At 34.5% G+C, this 25,494-nt stretch overlaps 2 protein-coding genes across 2 annotated transcripts; one reads left to right on the top strand and one right to left on the bottom strand.

The window, feature by feature from the left end:
• Positions 1–1,956: 1,956 nt before the first annotated feature.
• On the top strand, positions 1,957–5,469 carry LOC141285305 (sialoadhesin). The gene is given in 5 exon segments (XM_073818333.1): positions 1,957–1,993; positions 3,990–4,373; positions 4,459–4,746; positions 4,835–5,128; positions 5,333–5,469. Coding segments are annotated over 5 exon segments (1,140 nt in total).
• A 1,774-nt stretch (positions 5,470–7,243) lies between these two features.
• Positions 7,244–19,854, bottom strand: LOC141285303 (B-cell receptor CD22). Its single transcript, XM_073818332.1, has 16 exons — positions 19,851–19,854; positions 18,794–19,231; positions 16,174–16,497; positions 15,813–16,070; positions 15,410–15,676; positions 14,799–15,065; positions 14,416–14,697; positions 13,773–14,036; positions 13,348–13,596; positions 12,094–12,181; positions 11,844–11,952; positions 11,564–11,694; positions 11,435–11,492; positions 11,234–11,346; positions 11,031–11,085; positions 7,244–7,511 (listed from the first exon to the last, which is right to left on the bottom strand). Exons 1-16 carry the CDS (start codon positions 19,852–19,854, stop codon positions 7,281–7,283), a joined length of 3,138 nt encoding a protein of 1,045 aa, XP_073674433.1. The 3' UTR covers positions 7,244–7,280.
• Positions 19,855–25,494: the final 5,640 nt, after the last annotated feature.

Genomic DNA, 25,494 nt, shown 5'->3' with positions numbered 1-25,494 from the left:
ATAATTTACTCACCCCCATGTCATCCAAGATGTTCATCTCTTTCTCTCTTCAGTCAAAAAGAAATTAAGATTTTTGAGGAAAACATTGGCTATAAGACACTTATCCCTTGGCTGGCATTGTGTAGAGCCCTTTAAAGCTGCATTAAAACTGCAATTTGATATTGTTTTGACAAATGTTAGAAAACATTACATGAAATTAAATATTTACCAAAAAATATTTTAAACCCAACAAAGTCTGTTTGACCTTACTGAATTTATAGCATATATATTGTATATATAGTACGTTGTAATTTTCAAAAGTAATAGCGCATAATGTTTTAATGTTGTGCATGCCTATAAAATCAATAGAATCTTTTTATATTAAAATACACAGTATATATGTTTGTAATCTTTTTGTGTCTTTTTGTACACAATGCTGAAAGAAAATTCAGTATTTTATTCCTAAAAATAATATTGTTTTCATTATTACATTTTTGTACATTGTTTTCATACATTTCCTAATTCAATTACATGTTGCAAATAACTATGAAGTGTTTTTTTCCCCCAGTTACCATTTAATGTTACTCTTCTCAGTCACTGGTTGAGTCGTTGTGGTTGTGTAAGGCCATGATTTTAACAGCACCACAGTGTTTGGGGGAAAACATTTGACAAATCTTTTACAGTTGTCTTTGCACATTGACCAGAGGAAAAAAAAGAGTAATAAAATTCACAGCATCACACATTCTAGCTTCTATGTGTAATGGAGGCTAGCTGGTAGGAGCTGTTAAACCTCATCCCCCTTATCTCAAAAGGCACACTAGCGACTGATGCTAACTAGAGGCTGCGGTCTTTAGCGTCCTTGCTGAAAATGGCAGTACAAATTCTGCAGGAAGTCATTGATAGGAGTAGAAATGGAGGGGTGACATTTGCACCACTTACTGATGACTTTTCTATATTCACTGAGTGTTTTCACGATGCATCTGCCATATTGACAGCACTGAACGTAAACAATGCCACTGAACTAAACAAAATTAGCATATTTTGCTAATTATTGCAGCTGAAAATGGTCAGTCATTGTCATGTTTTGAGCTGTACAAACATTTGGAGTACTACAGACTGCAAAACGTTATAACAAATCAAGGATAAGAGTGCAAAAAACTGTCTGAGGAACAAAATGAGTTTGTGGTTGGCTAAACTAAACCAGAATTTCCAGGGCAAGAATCTTGACATTTTATTGTTTGTTCTTATCATTTCTGGTCAGGCAGGTGAAATATTAAGGTAATTCTGCTTGTAGGTATATTTACCACTTATTAACTTAGTTTGTCAAAATAAGCCCTCTCCTGCTTACTTAGTCCTTATATGATTTAGCAGCTTCCATACAGTTTAGCATTTGAAAATGTATTGCTACTGAATTAACAGACTGTGATTAAACCGAATTCTCAGAAATAATCATCTTCGCAAAAATGATTGTGAAAGGAAAAATATATAATCCTAATTGGGCACAATAACAAATTCAGATTTAATAACTAGCTGTGTTACATGTTAAGTTCAGTTTGGCGTTTTGTACCTTGTTTTTTGTGAGACTCACAAATGGTGGCATTCTTGTCAGGAAATACTATTTTTGACTGTGGTAACACAACACAAGCGCATTTATGAGCCCTGACAAGACCAAGAAGATATTTTTCACCCTGGTGGGCGTGAAAATCACTTTCATAAAAATATGCTTCTTTCTCTCACTTCTCTTTTTTTCTCTTCTTGGTGAAAGGTTCTTATCCATTCCTCTACAGAAGACCACTGAGTAAGAATGACAAATAAAATTGTTACATTAAAGTGCTTTAGAAGAAGACCAAAGGGAGAAAAAATAATAATTATTGTGAAAGTCTACAATTTGACTGATAAACTGTTAGGCAGAGCTGGAAATTCACCTATTATATTGACATTTTGTATTGTTTTTTGTTTGTGTATTATTCCAGGAACATGAAAGCACCACTTCTACTTCATTTACTTTTCCAAGGTACAGTGTCTGTTTTTCTCTTTTAGGCATTGGATTTTCTATCACAATAAATGTTTATATGCAGCCTACCGTCTGCATTATGCTCACAAGGTGTATGTTTTATTCTGAGAAAAAATAGTATGAAGCTATAAAATAGATGCAAATATTCTCAGTTTAATCAACATTTTGATAAAAAGCCAGTGCACAGAAGCATTGGCTGTTACAATGTACAATGTTGCATTTCATGCGGACTACAGATCAAGATATAAGATGGACAAATAAATGCTCTGTAATTGACAAGTACTGTCAAAAACAATATTTCATAGACTTTTATTAAGATTTTGATTTAAAAGATAAAAGTTGTTTGTCTGTACAATATAGAATCACATTGTGGCAAGTAAAAAAAATCTAAAATAACGAGATTAAAGTCGAAATTACGAGAATAAAGTCTAAATATTATGAGAATAAAGTCAAAATATATTTTGAGAATAAAGTTGAAATTACGAGAATGAAGTTGAAATATTTCGAGAATAAAGTCAAAATATATTTCGAGAATAAAGTTGAAAATGACAAGAATTAAGTCGAATTATTTAGACAATAAAGACAAAATAATAAAAATAAAGTTGAAATGTGTCGAGAATAAACTCAAAATATTTCCAAAATAAAGACAAAATTACAAGAATTATTTCGTAGCAATTACAAAATTAATGTTATAATATTTTGAGAGTATATTCCAGCCTTTTGTGCATGCAAATGGCCTGGATTGGGAGCACTGGGAGATATTTCAAAGTCTCAGGTTTCAAAATCGGTCAGTTTTATAGCAAAATACGAACAGTATGTCTATAACAATAATGTATTTTTCACGCTCTTTAATGTGGTTTGACAGATCACTGTATTTGCCTTAGTTTAAGCAGCATGTGAATTAGTAATTTCCGATTACAGTGAGACAGTGAGTTTGTTTCATTAAATTAGGCTATTCTGTCTTTTTTTAATTCCTTCTGATGTTCCTTCACGTTTATATCATGAGGAAAAACACAATTATGTGTATGTCGTGATAAAACTGACAGAATTTGGAAGGTGAGCTGTGTTATTAAAAGCAACAAAGCACAACATTATTGTGATTACTGGGTAGCTGGCACGCTACAAATAATGAATGGATTTGAAGACATTAAATTTTATTTCCAATCATTACTGTATTATACAGTAAATAAAATAGCTTGTGAATAGTCACTTATATGCCTCAGAAAAGAACTAATGTTAAGGAGTTGGATTGTGTATTGTTTTCTATTAAATACATGTGAGTAATGAACAATTGGACGCCATAGACTTAGTAGGTGGTGGAATTTTCACAAAGAAAACAGTAATTTAATGAAACAAATATTGCATTATAATCTAAATGAAAAGTGATTCACATAAATACAGCGATCTGTCCCGCCACATTAAAGAGCATGAAAAATACATTATTGCAAGACACATTGTTTGTATTTCGCTATAAAACTGACAGATTTTGAAAGTTTTACCTATATTATAAATACCAAAAGCACAAAGCTTATTGCTATTACTGGGGGGCTGGCACACTACAAATAGGTCTAACGAATGCAATAAAAAATGTTAAATATTATTTCCATGCACTGTCCCTGCCAGTATAACACATGGTATGATTTCTGCTAATAAGCTCACCTATACTCAAATAAATTCTAGGTGGCCTTGCAACTTCTCCTGGAGCTCCCAATCTGGACCATTTGTGTGCACAGGCAATACTCTCAAATTATATAAATACCTTTAGTTGCTATGATTTAGTTCTCATGATTTCGACTTTATTCTCAAAACATTTTGACTTTATTCTTGCGATCTTACTTTTGTTTATTTGTCAACGTGGCACTAATAAGCCATCATATAATCTACTATTGACACTACTGTTACAGTGTGCTACACTAACAAAAAACAATATGAGGCAAATTAAATGCTAAAATTCCCTGTCTAAATGAAAACACAACCATTAATGACTCACCCACAGGTGTTCTGCTGTATGAAGCCTAGGGATGGGAAGTGAGAATACCAAAAGAAATTCACGGCCTCAAAGGTTCCTGTCTGGTTATACCATGTTCTTTTACCTACACATCATACCCACCCGAAAACCCAAGTAGAGTTGTGTGGTACCAGTGGGTCTCTAGTGGTTATCCCTTAGTTTACGATCCTTTGCATGCAGACAATGTCATTGAGAAGTTCAAATGGAAAACTGATTTATATGGTGACCCATCAAGTGGGGTTTGCAGTCTGTTGATTAAAAACCTGCAACAGTCTCACCATGGAGAGAAAATATATGCATGGATTGACCCTGAAAATGTTCGATGGCGTACCTATGCATTTTATGAAGTCACTTCTACAATCCTTGTCAAATGTACGTAAATACTTTTTTCTTTCTTTGACTTGTGATCAAGTTATGAAAGTGTGTTGCCCAAATGTGACATTTCTGCTGTTTGTAGCAAGTCCACAGCAGCCCAGCATCAAAATGTATGGAGGTGAAAAGACGGGTGACACCATCACAGCAGCATGTTCAACTTTCCACTCGTGTCCATACAGCAAACCAACCATTACTCTGAATGGTATAGAAGGAACTGATCAAATAGACAATGAGGATATTAAAGACGGCCTGTGGAAAATCACTCTGACACGCACAGGTGTCGTAAAGGCAGAACACTTGACTATTAATTGTTCAGTAACACATCATGGTGGCATAACAGTGACAGCTACACAAGTCAAAAGTGCAGAATGTGAGTAAACACAAATTTGAAATTTGAACTATAAGTTCACTTAAGATGCCACAGTTGGACCTATTACAAGATTTCAGTTCAATTTCAGGTGTTCATCACAACATAACGATTGAGCCTGAGCTGGCAGATGTCACAGAGGGCGTTGCAAAGAACTTCATTTGTAGCGTCTACCATTCCTGCCAGAATGAGAATCCAACCATCACATGGAACTATGAGAACATGCAGGTCACAGAGTGGAACAAACCACTTTCTGGTTTAGATCAGTTTACCTATTCCAACATAACCTTTCTGGGTGCAAAAGAAGACCATGGGAAGAAACTGTTATGTACTGCAAAATTTTCCAGAAGAGACATTATGGCATTTATTGTCTTAAATGTGCAAAGTGAGTAATTTTATTAGCATTTTGTCATATCCATGTCTCATCATTCATATGGTGGATTGTCTTGCCCTCTAAATCTTGTGAATTAAAATCTAGAAAAGAAGCATATGTGCTGTGTTAGCCTTTTTTTCTTTTAGTTTTTTTTTTTTTTAGCTTAGGCCATTGTCTTTAGTGGTGTCCTAAAAAATAACATATTTACATTTTTAGCCCTTTTCCATTATGAGGCAGACCCAGTGATCATTGGACCAAAGTCTATTGGTCTTTACATCCTAACACCCTTACTTGTGTTCTTTCTGGCTTGTATACTTGCTGGAGCCATCATATACAAGAGGCGACAAAGGTAACTCTTTTTATATGTTTCTTTAGACTAGGCGTTTCGAAATTGTACATACATTTATTGTAAATGAAGTAACAAGATAATATTCTAAGACTTGTGTTTCTGAAGAAGATGATATTCTAAGACATGTGTTTCTGTCTATTTCCGCAATTATAGCGTATCTGTTTATAACTTCACACTTCAGCGAAGGCTAATTAGATATTCTGAGAAGAATGCAAAATAAGTTGCTAAATCACCATATTTGGGCATGTAGATGCTCATTGGATGATACAAAGCAAGCAATGTTTATCTAGTTACACTGTGTTTTTCATGCATTTGCTTTGATACTTAGATGATCTTTAAATATCTGTACCTTCGTTTAAAAGTTATTTAATGTATGTTAAGATAACTCTGCTTTGTTAGCAGCTGTTTGTGTACACTTTGCGAAATCACTTTTAGTCAACATGGTGAAATAATTTGGATGTGGAGCTGTCAGCTATTAAAAGCATTTAACTGTAGATCAAATAAAATAGGAATTAAAGTAGAAATTAAACAGAAGGTTAAAAACATTCAAACTCACCACATTAGCTTTGTATTCTTAAACATAATATCTGTTCCCAGGTCAAAAGGTACAAGTACACCAGAAAAAAATCCTTTCTCTAAACCTCGAATGCCATCGCCAAAGAGGTACAGCACTTTTGAACCACATTTGAACCTTTTTTTTTTTTCAAAAGGAAAGATATATTTGGTATTTAAATGAAATAACACCATTTGTTTTGTATGCCCCCCCCCCCCCCCCCCCCCCATGCACCTCAGTGATCCAAAATCCCACTCAGTGAGTATATTATTTATTTCTGCTATTACTGTGTTACACTGTGAAAATAGAATCAAATCCTTACTAAAATTACTGGCTCTATTTTTTCTTGATATATTCCATAAGGGTTATGATTATGACGCTGATTACATCAACGTGGAGGAAGACAACTTGTATGGAAATATCTGATGAAAATGCTACACATTACATAATGTTTTTAAAAAGATTATCAGTGTCAGACTTCATTAACAATAATAAAACATGTGTCATGCTATATTATGTAAATATTATCTCTAACACAATACTTAACATACTTTTATACTATATGCATTAATCTTTGGACTTCCAGATCCTTTGGGCGGGTTGGTTGAGCAAACAACTGCTCTGAAGTATCATTGTGAATTACAAATTATTCTGATTGTTAAACATTCTCTACTACTTTTGTACCTGACTATTATATATGATTCATTCATATTATTATGTCTAATTAAAGTTTCATATTCAATTATTTTATTTTTGAACAATTATTTGCTTCTCACATTATAACAAACTTGTGACATAATTCCTTCCTGAAATCACTGAGTCTGGGAGATGTTCTTTTTTTAAATTCACAGTTTTATGCAACCAGTCGACTGCTCTCAGCTTGTTAGTTCAGCAATTCAGTAAATTCCAAGTAAGTGCTTTACAGTGACAAATACAAATGTTTAATAATAATACAAAGCTATATTGTTGCATTTCACACAATGTAGAAAAACAAAATGTTCACACCATTTTTGTCAATTTGCCATCACACAAATATTAATACATAATGAAATAGCATTCTTAAAAACATATATATTTATCAGTATTATATTAATTCAACACTAATACTAATTGCAAAAATAAAAAAGTAAAAGAGTAGAATATAATATAAATATAATTTATATATGTTTTACTCTTTCAAATAACATTATTTTTCAAACTATTATAGCTATAATATAGATTAAGAATATACTAATTGGTTTTAATACTTAAATTGGAAAAGTTTATGTTTTTATGTCTGAATATGCAGTTCTGTCCTCATCTGAGCTTGAACTGCTAAGGCGGCTCTTCTGGTTAGGTTTGGGTGCAGCAGGCTTGGCAGAACAAGACACAGTGGTGTAATTCACTTCATCTTCTTCGCTGGTATCAGATTCCCAGTCCGTATTTGTGAATGGAACTTTTGGCACAGTTGCAGAAGATACATTTTCATAATCGTGATGGTCTGATTGGGAATTCTAGGATGAGGAAGAAATGATTAAACAAATGTTCTTAATTAACTGTCACCCCAATTTTTTAAAATAGGCATGAACGTGTACTATCCAAACTTCAATTGTTGTAATTCATGAACACTTTGGAATACAGATCTAAGGTTGGTCTCTTTTTAAAGAAGACAATCAGCAGATTATTGCAGAAGTGGAATTTTTTCAAAAAATAAAGTATCAACAAATTATAGAAGTTTAAATTTACTGTAAATAAAATGCACTGTACAATTTTTATTATATTTTATATAAAATACATATTTTACATAACAGGTTTTATCCTAAATTTGATATCAAATTGAAGCCTCACATCTAAATAAGTTATGTTCCAAATTTGAAGTTGATATGATAAAAATTAAGGTTCCTGTGAAAGTTTGTTTAGGGCGTTATACCACAAACAGCCACCGGGTGCCATCCAAATGCCATATTTATTTTTTATGCATTTTTTCTGTCACAAAAGTCTAAATTTTTCAGAGAATTTTCGTTCTATCACAAAATGACCACCAAATATGCAATCCTGAGACTCAGACCTTTCCAATGATATGTTTTTTGTCAAGAATGTAAAAAGTTGTGATTCTAAAAGACCGTAATGCATTTTGTAATATGACACCGCTAAGGGGGAGGAGACCGAAAAACGATTTTAAAGTACCATTTCCATGGTAAAGCAATGTCCGATTTCAAAATGGTTTTCACAGGATGATTCTTGAGATTCTAACCTTTCAAGTGATATATAATTTATGATGGTTACTAAAACATTTGATAGAGAAAAAGGACAACGGAAAAAAGAGCGCCAAGCGTCCCACAGGTGGGACGGTGACAGTTAAGGGGTTATAGTGTTGTATAAACAAAGTGCTCCATACAGTTTCTGGTTTATCCTTAATTGTTAGCAGCTGTTTGTGTAGACCATAGACTGTAGAGCATTTTTGAAGCTTATGGTGGGCGGGAGTCGGCCGTCACCATCTTGGAATCGTGTCACTGCACGTCATTCCCGGATAACCGAAAATGGACAAAGAGGCAGGACGTGGGTGGAGATGGTTGGTGAAACCACACCCGCCAAGCTCAACAGTGGTGACAGCAGCGGCAATCCCCCTGTCACTCAAGTGGCCACGCCCTTAATTATGCAGAACTTTAAGGCTTAATTTAACTTAAACGGATGAGTTATAAAAAAAAATTCACCCCCTCACAGTTGACATGAAGGGCAAAACTAGCTATATAGACCAAAACCACTTTTTGCAACAGGCTGTAAACATTTTTTTTTCTGCTGTAAAAATGGGAATTTTAACATGGGATTGACTCCATTTTGCAGCCAGTATCTAGCGGTCAGTCAATGAATTGCAGTCTGATTACTTCCGTGTTGGTTTCAATAGAGAGAGCGGGAGGTTGCTGTTTGGTGTGTAGACCATAGACTGGAAAAAAATATGGATGTAGTGTCCGTGACGTCACCTGTAGGTTTCTGAAGAACGATTTTTAAACTCATAGTGGGTGGGATTAGGCCGTCGCCATCTTGGATTCGCGTCATCGCGCGTCACTCCCGGGTAATCGAAAATGGGCAAAGAGGCAGGACGTGGGTTGAGCTGGTTGCTGAAACCACGCCCGCCTAGCGCGACAGTGGTGACAGCAGCGGCAATCCCCCTGTCACTCTAGTGGCCACACCCTTAATTATGCAGAACTTTAAGGCTTAATATAACTTAAACGGATAAGTTTAAAATTTACCCCCCTCACAGTTGACATGAAGGGCAAAACTAGCCATATAAACCAAAACCACTTTTTTTACACCAGGCTGTAAACATTTTTTTTTCTGCTGTAAAGATGGGCATTTTAACAGGGACTCCACTGATCTATCAGTGGGGGACTCCCTTTGCAGCGAGTCTCTAGCGGTCAGTCGATGAATTGCAGTCTACTTTCGTGTTGGTTAGAGAGAGCGGAAGGTTGCGGCTTGGTGTGGACGTAACAGAATACTACAACTATTCTGAATAAAATATAATTATGTAAACTTTTTTATTATTATTTAAATGATGAGGCGGTACATCTTCCAAAACGGATTTTTGTCTTGTCCTAAATTACCACAGTAAGCATATCATAAGTATTTTACATTTTAGACCTGTCAGGACGGATTTTGCGGGAATTTGTATACTAGGCCTACGCAATTCACCTGTGCGTGTCTCGTCATATCCGTAAACAGAGAGAAGTAGCTCTGGCGAATCCCTGACAAATCTCAGACAAACGTGTTTTCTGGTGATGAGGACAACTCCCGAGATTTAAGACTAGAGATGGCTTTCGTAGCTATTCATTAGGTAAGATATTTTGTTTAAACAATAGATAGCGTGTGTTTGTTATAACTTTAACTACTTAAACGGGTCATTATGGGTTCATTGTTCGTGCTATGCTGGATTTTATTTTCAAGGACGGAACGCTTAAATTCTAAACACAATATGTCAACAAATTAACAATTAACGTCTTCTTTTTAAATGTCCTAAGTGGAGACACTTAAGGCAAAAATGCCGTTTTTTCATGCCCCTGTCAAATTTGAGATTTTGGGCTATTTGGTTTTTCATAAAGTGTTTTTATTAGACTAGTGGAAAGAAAACATCCAAAAGACACTGTTAAGTGTTTATTTTATAGCACTTTATCTATTTGTGTCAATAGATTTCAATTACAATACATATTTTTAAAGGCCGTTTTCTCAAAATTAGTTTTTTGTCCTATAGGCCTACTGAGCCATAAATCTCCACTTCAGTAGCCTAACACTTACACACACCAAACTTTACATTTTTATTCCTGCCTATATCCTGAATGTTTTTACAGAGAGATTTGTTCAAATATAATTAGCTTGATTTTATACAACATTTTATTCCTCAAAAAAAAAAAATGGTAAAAAATATAGTTTCCTGTCTGTTGTAAATTTTTATCTGAATTATGGAATGACATAATGAGAAAACCCCTCTGTAAAAACTCTTGACTCTAATAGGCTATGTCAAAAATAAAAAATAAAAATGAACAAGAATTTGGAAACAGCCTTTATCCAGTGTTTAGATTTTTGTCTTAGAAATGTATGCAAATTAGAGCATATTTCATTAAATAATGCCTTTGACATTTTAGAAAACTTGTAATACATTTTTTTTTTCAATTATCAATGGAATCAGTTCATAACTAGTTTTTTTTTTTAACCCTATTCACCTGCAGTGTCTCACCTTAAACTATATGAGGCCTAATAGTCAACTTTACCAGAATGTTTACCTCTTGAGCCTGTATTTTGATTCTCAGAGATTAAGATTTGACCGCTTGTAAACGTCATTAATTAAAAAAACAAATGTATTAAACTATTAATAAGGATTTCCCGCTGAGAAGTCGTGTTTTTAGATTGCCATGTGTGCAAAAATGAGTAGCCTACAACCACATTTCTCCGAGTGGTGCATGCGGTTTTATTTTTCAAACGCTAGAGGGACACAAACTACAGTTTAACTTTTAATAGTCTGACACATTCTAAAGCCTTACCGTTGTCTGCTTATTTTTTGACACCACAGCGTAGACTGCTGAACCTTCAGGTACTCTAAAAATCAAAATCATACATTCAAAAGCATCATTAGTGCATTTGTCATATATTTAAATGATCATGGAAACTATAGCCTATTTTTTTTCCTGATGCCATTATATATGTTATAACAGATAATACTTCTGATTTTCCTGATCTGCTTTACCTTTTTTCTGGCTTATTTCGTCCCTTGAAATCAAGAGTGACATAGTTTAGGGTAGACGTAGCTGCGTCATTGTCCATATATCCAGTTTTGCTTTGTTTTGGGGACTTTTTTTCCTGTAAGAAAAAATCTTGCTAAGTGTAAAAATGTAATTTGTTTGTGACGACAATGTTTCAATGACCAACAAGAACAACATTCTCTCACCTGTTTCATTTGTGGCAGTTTAATAGCAGCATACACCGTGTGGATATTAGATTTCGGCCTTAAGAGAAAAAAAGATAAATTAATTTCATTTCAAATAGTGGATGTCTCCATCAGTTGTGCCGCTATTACCTTGGGTCAAGGTCCTGTGCTCGTGTTGGATCTTGGGAATGGGGTGTCGGACGTGATTGATTAACCCTTCCATAACCAGGATCAGAAATGCCTTCCACTGACAGATTGTCCTGGGTATTATTACGTGATCCCTAAGTGATTAAATATTCCAAACAACACAGGGTTTATCTCTTATTAAGCAACCAGAAGTATTTCATTGTCTAAAAATGCATATTAAGGTGATTTCAATATTATTATACTGTAAGCAGCTCAGTTGCAAAACAAACAGAAGTAAAATAACCAATAAAAGCAAGTTTGACACTGTAGAAGATCGTGACAGGAATGCTGGAAAAAAGCGTGACAGATTATTTGCTCCACGTTGCTGATCTGTTCTTGCCTTGATAATAGTCCTGTAAAATAACAAGCACATTCATTGGTATAACTTGACAACCTAAAACTACTAACATGCAGATAAACAAATAAATGCTACAAGCTTATTTAGTGATATTTTTCATTTAAATTAACATTTAGAAAAGGAAAGAGGTATGCACCTGCGTATCAGAAAGATGGCCACAAGAATAAGAATCAACAGGAGAATGATGGGTAAGATGATCTGGTAAAACACCTTAAGAGAGTTATCTAAATTAAGAGAGACATTGTTTTTAAAACTCAACCCTGCATAACGTAATCCATCCTACATTCATGAATTAACCCAGTTAACCTCTTAAAAAATACAAAATGTTGACGCATTTGGCTTTAATCGTGCATTTAGCCTTTTAAAAAAAAAAAGGGACAGTATGTAATATTGACAGCTATCGGTTTATATATGTGACCCTGGACCACAAAACCAGTCTTAAGTCGCTGGGGTATATTTGTAGCAATAGCCAAAAATACATTGTATGGGTCAAAATTATTGATTTTTCTTTTAAGTCAAAAATCATTAGGAAATTAAGTAGAGATCATGTTACATTAAGATTTTTTGTAAAATTCCTACTGTAAACCTATCAAAATGTAATTTTTGATTAGTAATATGCATTGTTAAGAACTTAATTTGGACAACTTTAAAGGTGATTTTCTCAGTATTTTGATTTTTTTGCACCCTCAGATTCCAGATTTTCAAATAGATGTATCTCGGCCAAATATTGTCCTATTCTAACAAACTGTACATCAATAGAAACTAGAAAGCTTATTTATTGAGCTTTCATATGATGTATATATCTCAGTTTTGTAAAATTGAACCTTATGACTGGTTTTGTGATCCAGGGTCACATATAGGTATTACAGTCCAAATTTAAAATATTGGAAAAGGTATTTCTTCTGCCCCCTCCTCTTTAGACTTAATGCTCATGTCGGTTGCCAGATTGAGGGTGTGCAACAGGAACGAGTCTTGCCCTGTAAGTTGATTTCTGAGTGTTTTAACGCTTTTTAGATGGATGACAAGGCATTTTTATCAGCAATCTCTGACCCCGTTGCTGGCTTCCATGGCTACAATTTGCTGTGTTTTCTATCAACTGGCAACCCAGTGTGTTGAAATATTGTGTAAATTGGCAGTGTGTGGAATCACAGATTTCAAAGTAAAATAACTGGCGGTGGCATTGCTTTAAATATCTTAAAACATACTGTGGTATTTTTATATGTTCATTATGGTTTCATGGAAATATATCACTCTGAAAGGTATAATTAAAATATTAGGGAAATAAATTGCTTGGTCATCATGGTTAGTCCAAATAGGCAGTTGTAGAAAAATGGCTACATCTAAAGTCTGGATAAATGAGTAGATTTTTATTTTTGTTGATACTCACTGCTGATAAATAACATGATGTGTTCAGATCGTGATTGTCCGATTTCATTATCTGCTGTACAGTAATACATTCCTGGTTTCTGTGGCTGAACAGTGAAGTTCTGCTTGTCTGACAGTATGGTCATGTTGTCCCCCTGTTTGTACCATTTGTAAACTTTGGCAGGAGGATATGCATCTGCACTGCAGGTCAGATGGACTGGAAACTCCCAAGTTAAAGTTGTCATGTTATGAACAATACTTATGTTTGGAGCATCTAAAGAAAGCAGGCAACAGGACATGAATATTTATAACATTTGGTAGATGGAAAGCACTTTAACCTAATCAACAAAAAAAAAAAAACTTTGGACAATCTTAGATTAATCAGAAAGTCAAATTTCAAAAATAAAGCATTTTTGTCTTTAAAAGCTTAAGTTTGTTGAGAATACTCACATTTCACCTTGATCTCTACTGATGGAGATTTTGTTATTCCAATGGCATTTTGAGCAATACAGATATACCGACCAGAGTCTGAGATTTTAAGAGAATTAAAGTGTAGTTCCTGTTTATGTCCGACTGTATTTTTCACTCCATTGAAGTGTTTCTTCCACTCATATGAGGACGGAGTAGGATTGGCGCGAGCCGCACATGTAAGGGTCAGCTTACTCCCAATTTTTTGTTCTCCTGTAGTACTTGCAGTCACATTTTTGGGTGCATCTGTATAAACATAATATATAGGGTTTAGACTAAGCCAAGATTAGGCCATGCAGTAAGTTCAATTAGGACATTTAAGCAATTTTCATAAATGTGATTAGAATAAAAACATTGCTGGTGTGCATCTTGAGACAAAACAAAGGCACTAATATATTTTAGGATCAATCAGTGCAATTTAGTTGAAACAACTCAGATTTACATTTTAGTCTAGGACTAGGCTTAAGCCTTGTCTGTGAAACCGGGGGAAAATGTTTAGGTGAAGTAATGCTCAAAGTCCTGTTGATCAGTTTGGCCACTTTCAAGTAAAATTAAAGCATCTCATGTCCTTCAAAATAGCTTGAAACATCTTTTAAATGATTACAAATTTGTCGTTATTACTTACACAACACAGTTAGTTTTTCTTGAATCTCTGGTGTTCCTTCACTATTTTCCGCTTTGCATTTGTACATTCCTGCATCTGACTCGGTGACATTCAAATAGAAACTCAACTTGTTTGCAGATCCAGTGCTGTTACTTCGACTGTCCTGAATATTTCTCAGATCCCCCTGAGGTCCTGTCACTGTGAGGTGTGACACAGGAAAGCTTTGAACAATGCAGATAATGGAGATCACTTCAAACTCTTTCACTTCCCGTTTCATGGTCAAATTGAGATTAGATGGAGGATCTGCAGAGTTTAAAAGAAAAAGTGACAAAATGGTTCGGCTGTTTGTGAAATTATTAACTTTGATTAGTTAAGATATAGATTTTAGAGCAAAACAGACTTACAAAGCACATCAAGTTGAATGGTGTGTGATCTTGTACCTATGTCATTGGTTACATCACATGTGTACTGCCCTGCATGTTGAATGGTCACTTTCTCAATGTTTAACTGTTGTCCAGTTCCCAGTGATAATGGGAAAGAAGACAGTCCAGGTGTGTGCTTCCATGTGTACCTGCATTGCCTAGGGTTAGCATCAGCTGAGCACGTCAAAGTCAGTGTAGTGTCCACTTTTACAGAGGTTGCGCCCTCGATTTTAATGTTTCTTGGTGAATCTGTGAAAACATAACAAAAATTTAGAGTATAGTCACACAATTAGTACAATATAATAAAATATTAATGGAGGTTTTTGTAGGAATATATAATTTTAACTAATAATTACATTTTTAATTGTGAAGAGATTCATCCTCTAACATGCTTTTGCTAATTTCCATTTAAATTAGTTTAGTTTGCAGGAGTTTTCTAAATGAAAATTAGTAATGTTAACTTTTAACTTTATGATTTATGCTAAATATAAAATCAAACTCTAAAAGATATTTCATTAAAAACATTACCATAAGCATGTTATTTCTTTGTTGACGGTACAAATAAAAAGTGTTGCAAATAATGTAATACTTACACTTTACAAATACTTCGAGTTTATTTGATGTTGCTGTTTTTATCTTATTATCAGCCTGGCATTGGTAAAATCCTTTGTGTTCTGCAGAAACTTTACTGATGGTTAATGTCTCGCTGGTTTCTCTGTGGGATTGGGAATCTTTGTACCATGTAAACCGATAGACTGCGGGGTTACCTTTCTGGACTGAACACTTCAGTGTCAGTTTGTCTCCCTCTTGAAGATCATTAATGTTGAAAAGAGGTTGCACTGTCACACCTTGTGGACCATCTGACAAATGCAATGCACAGGCACAAGAAATGCATTTTTTAGTCAAATAAAAGTATTTCAACAGATGAAGCACCGAAGTTCATAATCTGAATGAGGTTCTTCAAAGGTATCTGTTAACAAAAAGCATTATACTCACACTTCACATCAATTTTAATGATATTTGATTTCTCTGTTCCATACTTGTTTTTAGCTTCACAGTAATATTCTCCACTGTCTTCTGTTTTCACTTCGGTTAGTTTCCAGTCAGACATTTGTTGAGACTCTTCTAGTTTCTCTTTTTTGAACCATGTGAAGCTGACATCAGGGCGACCTCTGCTGGTGCAGGAGAGAGTGACAGTATCTCCCTCCTTCACATCTTGAGAGCTCACTGTTGCCTTTGTCTCTTTAGGTGCATCTAGAGAAGAAAAAGAGATGCAGACAGCTGCTGTGAATAATGCTCAGTCAGTGACTGTGTACAGTAAATATAGTGTTCATAAACACATGATGTACACACTCACGTTCCACAGACAGAGTGATATTCCTGATCTGGCAGCTGTCCTCACTCTTCGCTGGTCGACATGACAGAATCCTGTTGTCTTCTTTCCATGTCACGTTGAGTTTCAATTTGGTGATCTTTCTGTCTTCTTCTTGCTCTTCAGTCACTGTGATCATATCAGTTGACAATAAGGACGTCCATTCTTGCTTTTGTTTTGATGTATGAACGAGCCACTCAGGATGTAAATTGCAGGAACCAGATGTGGAACAGTGAACAGTAAATTCATCTAACTCATTGAGTGGATTTTTCAGCTCAGATGATTCAATGTGCACCTTACAAGGATTGTCTGAAAGGAATATGGAGTGAGAAAAGGTGATCCAGAACCTTACATTTTGTTTTCCAAAAAATCTTATCTCGCAATTTCAAATTCTGAGAAAAGACATCAGATTTCTGAGATATAATCTCACAGTTCTGCAAAGAAAAGTACAATTTGTAAATAAAAATAAACTTTTGTAAATGTGAGGAAAACAATTCAGAGTTGTGAGTTAAAAAGCCGTAGTTGTTTATTTTCTGTTATTCTGTGACGAAGTTAGATCCCCCCCCCCCCCACACACACACACACAAACACTATTGCAAGTATATATCACATAATTCAAACTTTTCTCAGAATTTGAGTAAACTCTCAGAATTGCAAGTTTAATCTCGCAACTTGAAATTATAAGAAAAAAGACAAATTTGTGAAATACAAATTCAGGGCCTTTCCACACGAAGCCAGAGCTTTGTCCATCTGATGGAGAAGACTAAACCTTGTGCACTGTATACGAACCCAACACAGCAACAAGAAGACAAACATGGAACCATGCAATTATTACACTATTTATTAATCTGTTAATGTTAGTTAATAAAAATACAGTTATTCATTTTTTGTTCGTGCTGTTGTTGCTGTTACATGGTGTCATTGTTTCATAAAATATACAGATTACCTGTACACACAAAAACGCACAGGTGTCATTTTGCGTCTCTGTGTGCGGAAGGCCCTCAGAAATCAAGAAAAAGGATTGTGAGATAAAAAGTTGTTAAAATTACCATTTTAATTTTACTATTCCAAAGCAGAAAAAGGCTTCTATAATTATCAAAGCATTAATCAAAAAAATTAGGTAACATTTTATTTTAAGGTGTCCTTATTACACGTTCCATGCACACTTACTATTACAATAACAACTAGATACGTTTGACAGTTTTCAGTCTTAAATAATCTGTTTAAAGTAGTTAAAAGCTTAAAGGTTGATAGATCTATAGATAGATGGATAGCAAGTTGCTAGCATGTTTCTAGCATGTCTACCATGTTGCTAGTATGTTTGGAGCATGATTAACATGTTACTAGCATGTTCTTAGCCCGATAACATGTTACTAGCATGATTAGCATGTCATTAGCCTGTTGCTAGCATGATTAACAAGTCACTAGGATGTTCTATATGATTAGAAACTTAGTAGCATGTTGTTCGTATGATTAGCATGTCACTAACATGTGGATAGCATTATTAGCATGTCATTAGCATGTTTACAGCATGATTAGCATGTCACTAACGTGTGGCTAGCATTATTAGCATGCCGTTAGCTTGTTTACAGCATGATTAGCATGTTACTAGTATATTGTTATCATCATTTGCATGTTTCTAGCATGTAGCATGATTCTAGCATGATTAGCATATTACTAGCATGTTGCTAACATGATTTTATCACGATTAACATGTTACTAGCATGTTTATAGCATGATTAACATGTTACTAGCATGTTGGTAGCATGATTCTAACATAATTAGCATGTTACTAGCAATTCAGCAAGTTATTAGCATGTTTCTAACATGACTAGCATGTTGCTAGTATGTTTGCAGCATGATTAAAATGTTACTAGCATGTTGCTACTATGATTAATGTTACTAGCATGTTGTTAGCATGATAACAAGTTACTATCCTGATTAGCATGTCATTAGCATGTTGCTAGCATGATTAACAAGTTCCTAGGATGTTATTAGTATTATTAGAAAGTTACTAGCATGTTGTTAGTATGATTAGCATGCTGTTAACATGTTTACAGCATGATTAACATGTTACTAGTCTGTCGTTAGCACGTTTCTAGCATGATTAACATGTTACTAGTCTGTCGTTAGCATGTTTCTAGCATGATTAACATGTTGGTAGCATGATTGTAACATAATTAGCATGTTACTAGCAAGTTATTAGCATGTTACTAGCATGAGTACCATGATTAACAAGTTACTAGCATGTTGTTAACATGACTAGCAAGTTTCTAGCATGATTAACAAGTTAGTTTGAATGAGTTTAATGTATTAGAAATATAACAGAAGGGAAGTTTGATTGAGTCTCAAGGGATTCTGGGAGTTTTGACAGTTGGACATTGAACGTACCATCTATGGGAACCCCCCCCCCCCCCCCCCCATTTATTACGTGCTTTTTTAAAATGTTAGTTTTATTGTTTAAAAAAACAACATTAGCTTTCTGATAAACATCTGTTTTATTTTCTATGAAGAAAGAATTAATTTTCAAATGAAGAGACAATTTTCTTAAGAAAACAACCCTTAAGAATCATGACATATATCTTAGCAGTAATTCATTGCTTACCTGTAACTGTGAGATTTACAGCTTTACTAATGTGCTTAATACTCTTCTCTACAGGTACTGCAGGTGAAACGATTCTAAAGCTGTAGTTCCCACTGTCTGTCTTTTGTAGATCAGTGATTCTTAAATCACATTTTATGCTGACTTTTTGGTTTTGTTGCTGCGTAAATGATGTTGCATCAGTGATGTATTCCACTCTGCTGGAGTAACCCGGTGACTGGGGACGATCATCTGTGTTACTGTATACAATAGTCCCTTTAAACATTTTTGATTCATCATCATAATTTGGATTTTGAAACCACAACAGTGTATACGTTTTGCCCTTTTGTTTTTCGTAAGTACAGGGGATGGTCACACATGATCCTTCATTTGCTGTTTTTGGTCCTTCAGACACATCTATTAGCTCTTCATTTGAGCTGATGCAGAAGCCCGTAAGAAGAGCTGCAGAAAAAAACAACCCCAGTGATACTTTTCACGTATATTGTGGATAAATAAGAACAATCATTTACAAAATTGAGCATTCAGTATATAACATAGACAATACACACCAAACAGAAGTAGATGAATCCTTTCATGAACCATCATTCTGTCTGCTGCTAATGAAATAAAGATAGTTATATTATTATGTTGGGCTCCGGTGAGTTCAGAACAAACTTTGACAGCACATTTAGTGTTTGTCGTTGTGTGTGGGTGAATATGGATATTTCTGTAGTCACAGCTGTGAATGAGTCAGTCTGTTTCTTCTTCCTTTTTTTTTTTGTTCACCCTTGTATGCCCAAAAAAAATTTTTTTTTTCATTTGCTAACTAATTCTAATTGTTTTTTTTTGTTGTTGTTTTTTTATTATTATTTGTTACTGTATTCAAACTGCAGTTACAGTAGCTAACATATTAGGCCTATTGCTCCAATACATCATTTATTGCTATAATAACTGACAATTTTTTAAACCGTTATTCTGATGATACCCGGGGCAACTTTTTTGAGCACTGTTGACGTCAACGGGCAACCAGGTGAGACACAGGCCCACAACTGATCTAAATTATCCAAATAGAAATTTTTACCCATTTTCAATGGGAAAGTGTCCAAGCAACACTGCTCAAAAAAAGTTGCCCCAAGTATCATTAGCCTTATTGTCTTACAATATATTAGAACTTGCTGATGACACCGTAAATGTTTCTTGAACTAAAATTTGATCAGACACATGCTATTAATCACAAAAACCCTTTGTTTGAAGGAACACACTGCTTGTCATGCATGATCGTTACAGAATTAACAGATTATGTCAGAAATCTGACAAAAACCAAATGTGTTTTCACCGCAGTAAAAAAAGAAAGATAAAATCTTTTACCTCCAAGCCGAATCCGTTGTTCTCAATGGGCGTCTTAAAAACATTCAAACCGAGAAACAAAAGGAGAACTACAGTATTTCTAACGTGTTATATTTGCATAGCTAAACCTTCAGACATAAAAGAAATAGGCAAAAAACACATATTCCTGGTAGAGATAAAGAGATATGTTAATTCTGTCATCTAAGCGTGAAGCTTACTTCCTGTGACAGTGGTTAGTGCTGTTAAAACTATTTAGAAGAAACACCCTCTAATGGAGGTGTCTAACGTACTTCTAGATCAGTAAACATGAGAATCCTTCAGGATGTGTTTATGGCCATACACTGTAATTGAAGAATTTACTGAATGACCAAACCACATCAAACAGTTCCGTGTTTAACTCAGGCCTATAATTACTTATAAGATGATTTCTACTTTTAAGGAAATGGAAAGAGCACTGTATTTTTAAATAATTAAACACTTTGCTTGTTGATATTGTGGCTTTATATATGGTCAGACACCAATAAATAGTCTGGCATCAAAGAAATACCAAGGTGATCTCTGATTAAAGAAGCTTCAAGAGAACACAGCACTCAACAAGCAAGATGTTGAAGTATCAAAAAAAAAACATTCAAACAAATGAAGAGATGACATCATCTCACCTTTTTGTGCAGAAATTGTGGAGAGAAGCACAAAAGTGAATTAACAGCCAAATTTGCCAAACAGGAAAATGCTGCAGCTCATTTAGACGAGCATTACATTCAGGGGTGGTGTCGACAACTAGTTCCAGAAACAGAAACCAAGAATTTTAAGGTCAAGTAAAGGAAACCTAATAAGGTGTGGTGTCTGAACTTGGAAAATATTAAGTGGAGGAAGTATCTGACAGATTAGGCAAGTCAGTGTCCTGTCCAGTGAGGCCTGTGCTCATTTTGGTTGCTTGTGTTGGATAAGATTGCAAAAACAATGATTTCCTCAAAGAACCCAAACAACACGGATGAATGCCCCCTTGGATAGATTCCACCCAGAATGAGCAGTGATTTTAGTGATCTTATATGCTTAAATTATGCTCTTGACTTAAAGGAGTCATTTACCCCCTTGCAGATTCACACCTCCTACTTGGAGATTTGACTCTTCTAGATTATCAGATGATAATTTTAAAGATTTCGTTGCTTTGCAGATTAATTTATATTTTGAGCTTAATCAGACTCCAGATATCAGTAGTCTTACTCTTTGGGAAGCTTTTAAGGCTTTTATTCATGGACAAGTTATTTCTTACGTTTCTTATTTAAGAAAAACCGAAACAGAATGTCTTTGATTGCAAATGATCTCTACAAGTTAGATGCCCCTCTTGCCCCTCCCCTTCTCTTTATACTAAATGTGTGCAGTTACAGGCTGAATATGATCTTCTGATGACAAATACAACAGCAAGGCAACTTTTTTTGGAACACCGTGACAAAGTGGACAAGGCTCATCAAGCTTGCATGGCCAGTGCGACAACAGGTGAACTGATATCAGATCAAACGGGGATTAATTCTATATTTTAAGATTACTATGCCACATTGTATATGTCTGAGAGCTCCTAAAATTTTGCAACAAGCCTTGATTATTTTTTTTTAATTCATGAACTTTTCTGAAAATTGATGAAACTCTTGCCAACAGCCTACACTCTTAAAAATAAAGATGCTTTAAAAGGTTCTTCTCAGCTATTCCATAGAAGAACCATTTTTGGTTTCACAAAGAACCATTTAATCAAAGCTTCTTTAAAGAACCATCTTTTTATTACCTTTTTATAATCTAAAGAACCTTCTTTCACTACAAAGAACCTTTTGTGAAGTTTCTTGAGGTGTTTAAGGTTCTTTATGGAACCATTTAAACAAAAAATGTGGCATCATGAAGCACCTTTATTTTTGAGTGTAGGTGGTCCAATCACTGAAGTAGAAATACAAAAAACAAATAAATATATGCAATCTGGTACTGTAAGTCACCTGGCCCAGCCAAGTTCAATAAGTCATCTTCCTCCTCACTAATCCCTGTCCTGGCCAGGTTATAAAATGATTCTTTTAAGGACGGCCATCTTCCTCCGACTTTATGTGAGGCTTCAATCTCCCTGCTTCTTAAGAAAGATTAAGACCCCATCTCTTGTGGTAGTTACAGACTGGTGTCACTCCTTAATGTTGATTTTAAAATTCAAAGTCTTGATGTCTTCAGTTGGCAATACGATCTTTAATTTGTCTAGATCACACAGGTTTTACACCAGGAAGACATTCATTCTTTAATACTAGGAGGCTTCCCATCTGACTCATTGGAAATAATTCTGTCTTTAGATGCCGAGAAGGCATTTGACAGGGTTGAATGGGTTTATTCATTTTTTATTTTAGAGAAATTTTTTGACTGTAACTCTAACTTTATTTATTGGATTCAGCTTCTTTACTCATCACCGGTTGCTTCAGTACGTACTAATGGCTTGTATTCACCCCTTTTTTCTCTTCAGCGTGGGACACGTCAGGGCTGTCCCCTCTCTCCTTTACTTTTTAATCTTGCAATAGAGCCTCTAGCTATTTGGCTTTGTAGCCATGCCGGTTTTGAGGGAATAGCTCAAAACCGTTATGGTTCAGTTCATAAACTTTCTCCCTATGCCGATGATCTTTTATTGTACATTTCTAACCCTGTCTCCTGCTTGCCTGTGATTCTGGACATTCTAGATAAATTCAGTCATCTCTCTGGTTACAAGATCAATCTGCAAAAAAGTGAACTATTTTTTTTTTATTTAATTTTTTTTTTGTCAACCTTGAGGCTAGTAAGATCTCGTATTCTCTTTTTCCCTTTAGAATAGCTTCAGGTGGATTTAAATACTTGGGTGTTTTTTTTACCAATTCATTTCATAAATTATTTGTCAAAAGTTTTCAACCGCTTGTTGGTAAAACCAAGCTAGACTTGTCTAAATGGTCTTTGCTTCCTTTGTCCCTTGTGGGCTGCATTAATAGTGAAAAATGGTTATCTTACCCAAGTTCCTTTATCTTTTTCAACATATTCCGATTTGCATTAATAAGTCCTTTTTTAATAATTTTGATGGTATTTTGCATTCATTCATTTGGGCAAACAAGCCTGCATGCCAATCAGTTCTCCAGCTTCCTAAGTCTAAGGGAGGACTTGCACTTCCCAACTTCCAACAATATTACTGGGCTTGTAATATAAAGAAGATTCTCTATTGGAACAGTTCTGTCAAGGCTGGTGGTTGGAATCCACACTTATGTCTATTTTTATCAGTAGTCAGCATAGAAATCGAGGGTAGAATGGCAGTGCTTGAAACAGGTCTCAAAATGTGCAGGGCATTGACTGTTGCTCTATTTGTAAATTCTGTTTTACATGATTTACTCTAGTGTACATTCAGTATTTTTGACATCTAATGTTGTGTTTATTACATCCATTTGCACATGCGACCTTAATTCTAGATATTTGTACCTGTAAGTGGTTAGCTTGTGGCTGAAACCAAAGAGAAGAAACACAAACAAATGTACTGTGGCTTGTGTCTTTGTATTTCCTGTGTGCTTACTGTAGCTCAGATGTACGAAGTTTTGGTGTTGCACATTGAATTGAACTTTTTACTGCTTTGTAAAAAGCTGTGCAGTTTGAGACGGAAATGACAGGCTAAATAAAATCCATATGGTCATGAACATGTAAGATATTAAAAGAGAACAAGAAAAGAAAACAGAACTGATCTTTATTTTTTTTAAATAGCAGAAGTGTACCATTGCCCTAAAAAAACACTTTAATGATAAATCAACTCTATACAAACTTTTTATGCAGGGATGCAAACTTGTCACCTTTTGGCAAAAACAGACATCTATATGTCATGTAGATCTGATTGGAAAGCTGTAATATCATAAAATTACTTAATAATAATAATAATTATTATTATTATTATTATTATTATTATTATTATTATTATTATTATATAGTCATACTGAATGGGTTCCATTAAAAACAACAGTGTAAATGTGGCCTATAATAATAATAAATTGGGAGGTCATTAATTTGCATCCCTGGTTGGCATTTATGATAGTTAACCATTAAAAATGAACTGCATTGAAATCTAATATTAAGGCATATTAATCAACTAAATAATGAAAAGTAAGAGTTGTATTCTTAATATATTGCTTATAATTGAAATGCTATAACTATAGTTCATTTAGGTATCAGTCCAAATGGATTGTACTCAATGTCCTGTCTCTCTCCTGTTATTTTCTACCTCAACATTAGCACAGCTAAAGTTTCCAGTTTCCAAATGGTTAATTGAGTTTTACTACTATTTTGTACCATACTATACAAATAAGTATGATTAAAACAGCTGCGTTGAATATGTGTAACATACAGGTATCTATATTAAAAAAGAAATCCTTTAACTCAAAAACATTACATGATATATTGACATTAGGCATTTTAATTTACCACTAATCCATTAAAGAAGCAATTAAAATAATAATAATAATAATAATCTGGATCTTTATAAAAGCCTAAATTTGTAAATAATTACAATCTCCAGGGGTTGATTATTTTAATTGCAATTGTTGGTTTAAAAAATACATAGTTTTCTCTGTGCAATGAATAAACATGTTTAAGTGTATAACACTGCAGACACAAGCAGAATTCTTTTACAGTCTGTTAAATGTTCTCACTTTGGTTAAAGTGTAAATTCAACTAGGCAGGAAATGAAGAATGGTTGCAAACTTTGCCTTCTGTAACAAAATATGTCTGATGTTGCAGTCTTCAAATGTTACTCAGTTTCAAATGGACTAAACATTTAGATGTTTAAAAATCATTTAATCAATTATAACACATTCACAATGAAATAATAGTATAAGCAAACACAAATTCTAACCGCAAAAGACTCTATAAAAAAAATGCTATCAGCCCATCTAATGCCCCTGGTGAATAATTTTACAATAGCATCACACACACGTAGCCTATAATACAAAGGATTCAACACAGTTAACATTACTCAGTTAGTTAAATTCATCCTATTTAAATAACTCAGGTTGCCTCCTTTGATTAAGTTCTTTTTTTTTTTTTTTTACATACAGATCATTATTTATAGCTGTGCTTTACATGGCTTGGAGGGTTAAAAATAGCGTGCATTCTCACTGATGCTACCCCAATTAGTATCACTATACTTTTCCCTAAGCTGTCTGATACTGGAATCATCACAACCAATATCCTGTTTATTTTGATTTTAAAATGCCCAATTAATAAAGTAATATTTCACCTCTTCTGTACTGCTTTTGTCTGTATTTTAAAGTGACAGGAGAGTAAGTTCAATTTCAAACAAAAATCAACAAAAATTGAATTGTTTGGCCACAATGATGTAGCCTTCATTTGGTGTA

Source organism: Garra rufa, chromosome 14 (assembly GCF_049309525.1).
Source record: "Garra rufa chromosome 14, GarRuf1.0, whole genome shotgun sequence".
NCBI classification, from domain to species: Eukaryota; Metazoa; Chordata; class Actinopteri; order Cypriniformes; family Cyprinidae; genus Garra; species Garra rufa.
The sequence above is the reverse complement of the archived record's forward strand: the minus strand, read 5'-3'. Positions and strand labels throughout refer to the sequence as shown.

Coding starts and splice junctions, on each gene's coding strand:
- LOC141285303 (XM_073818332.1), bottom strand. Junction 11,953..12,093: donor GCCATCTTTCTGATACGCAG/GTGCATACCTCT, acceptor GTTATTTTACAG/GACTATTATCAAGGCAAGAA. Junction 11,086..11,233: donor CGAAATAAGCCAGAAAAAAG/GTAAAGCAGATC, acceptor TTTGATTTTTAG/AGTACCTGAAGGTTCAGCAG.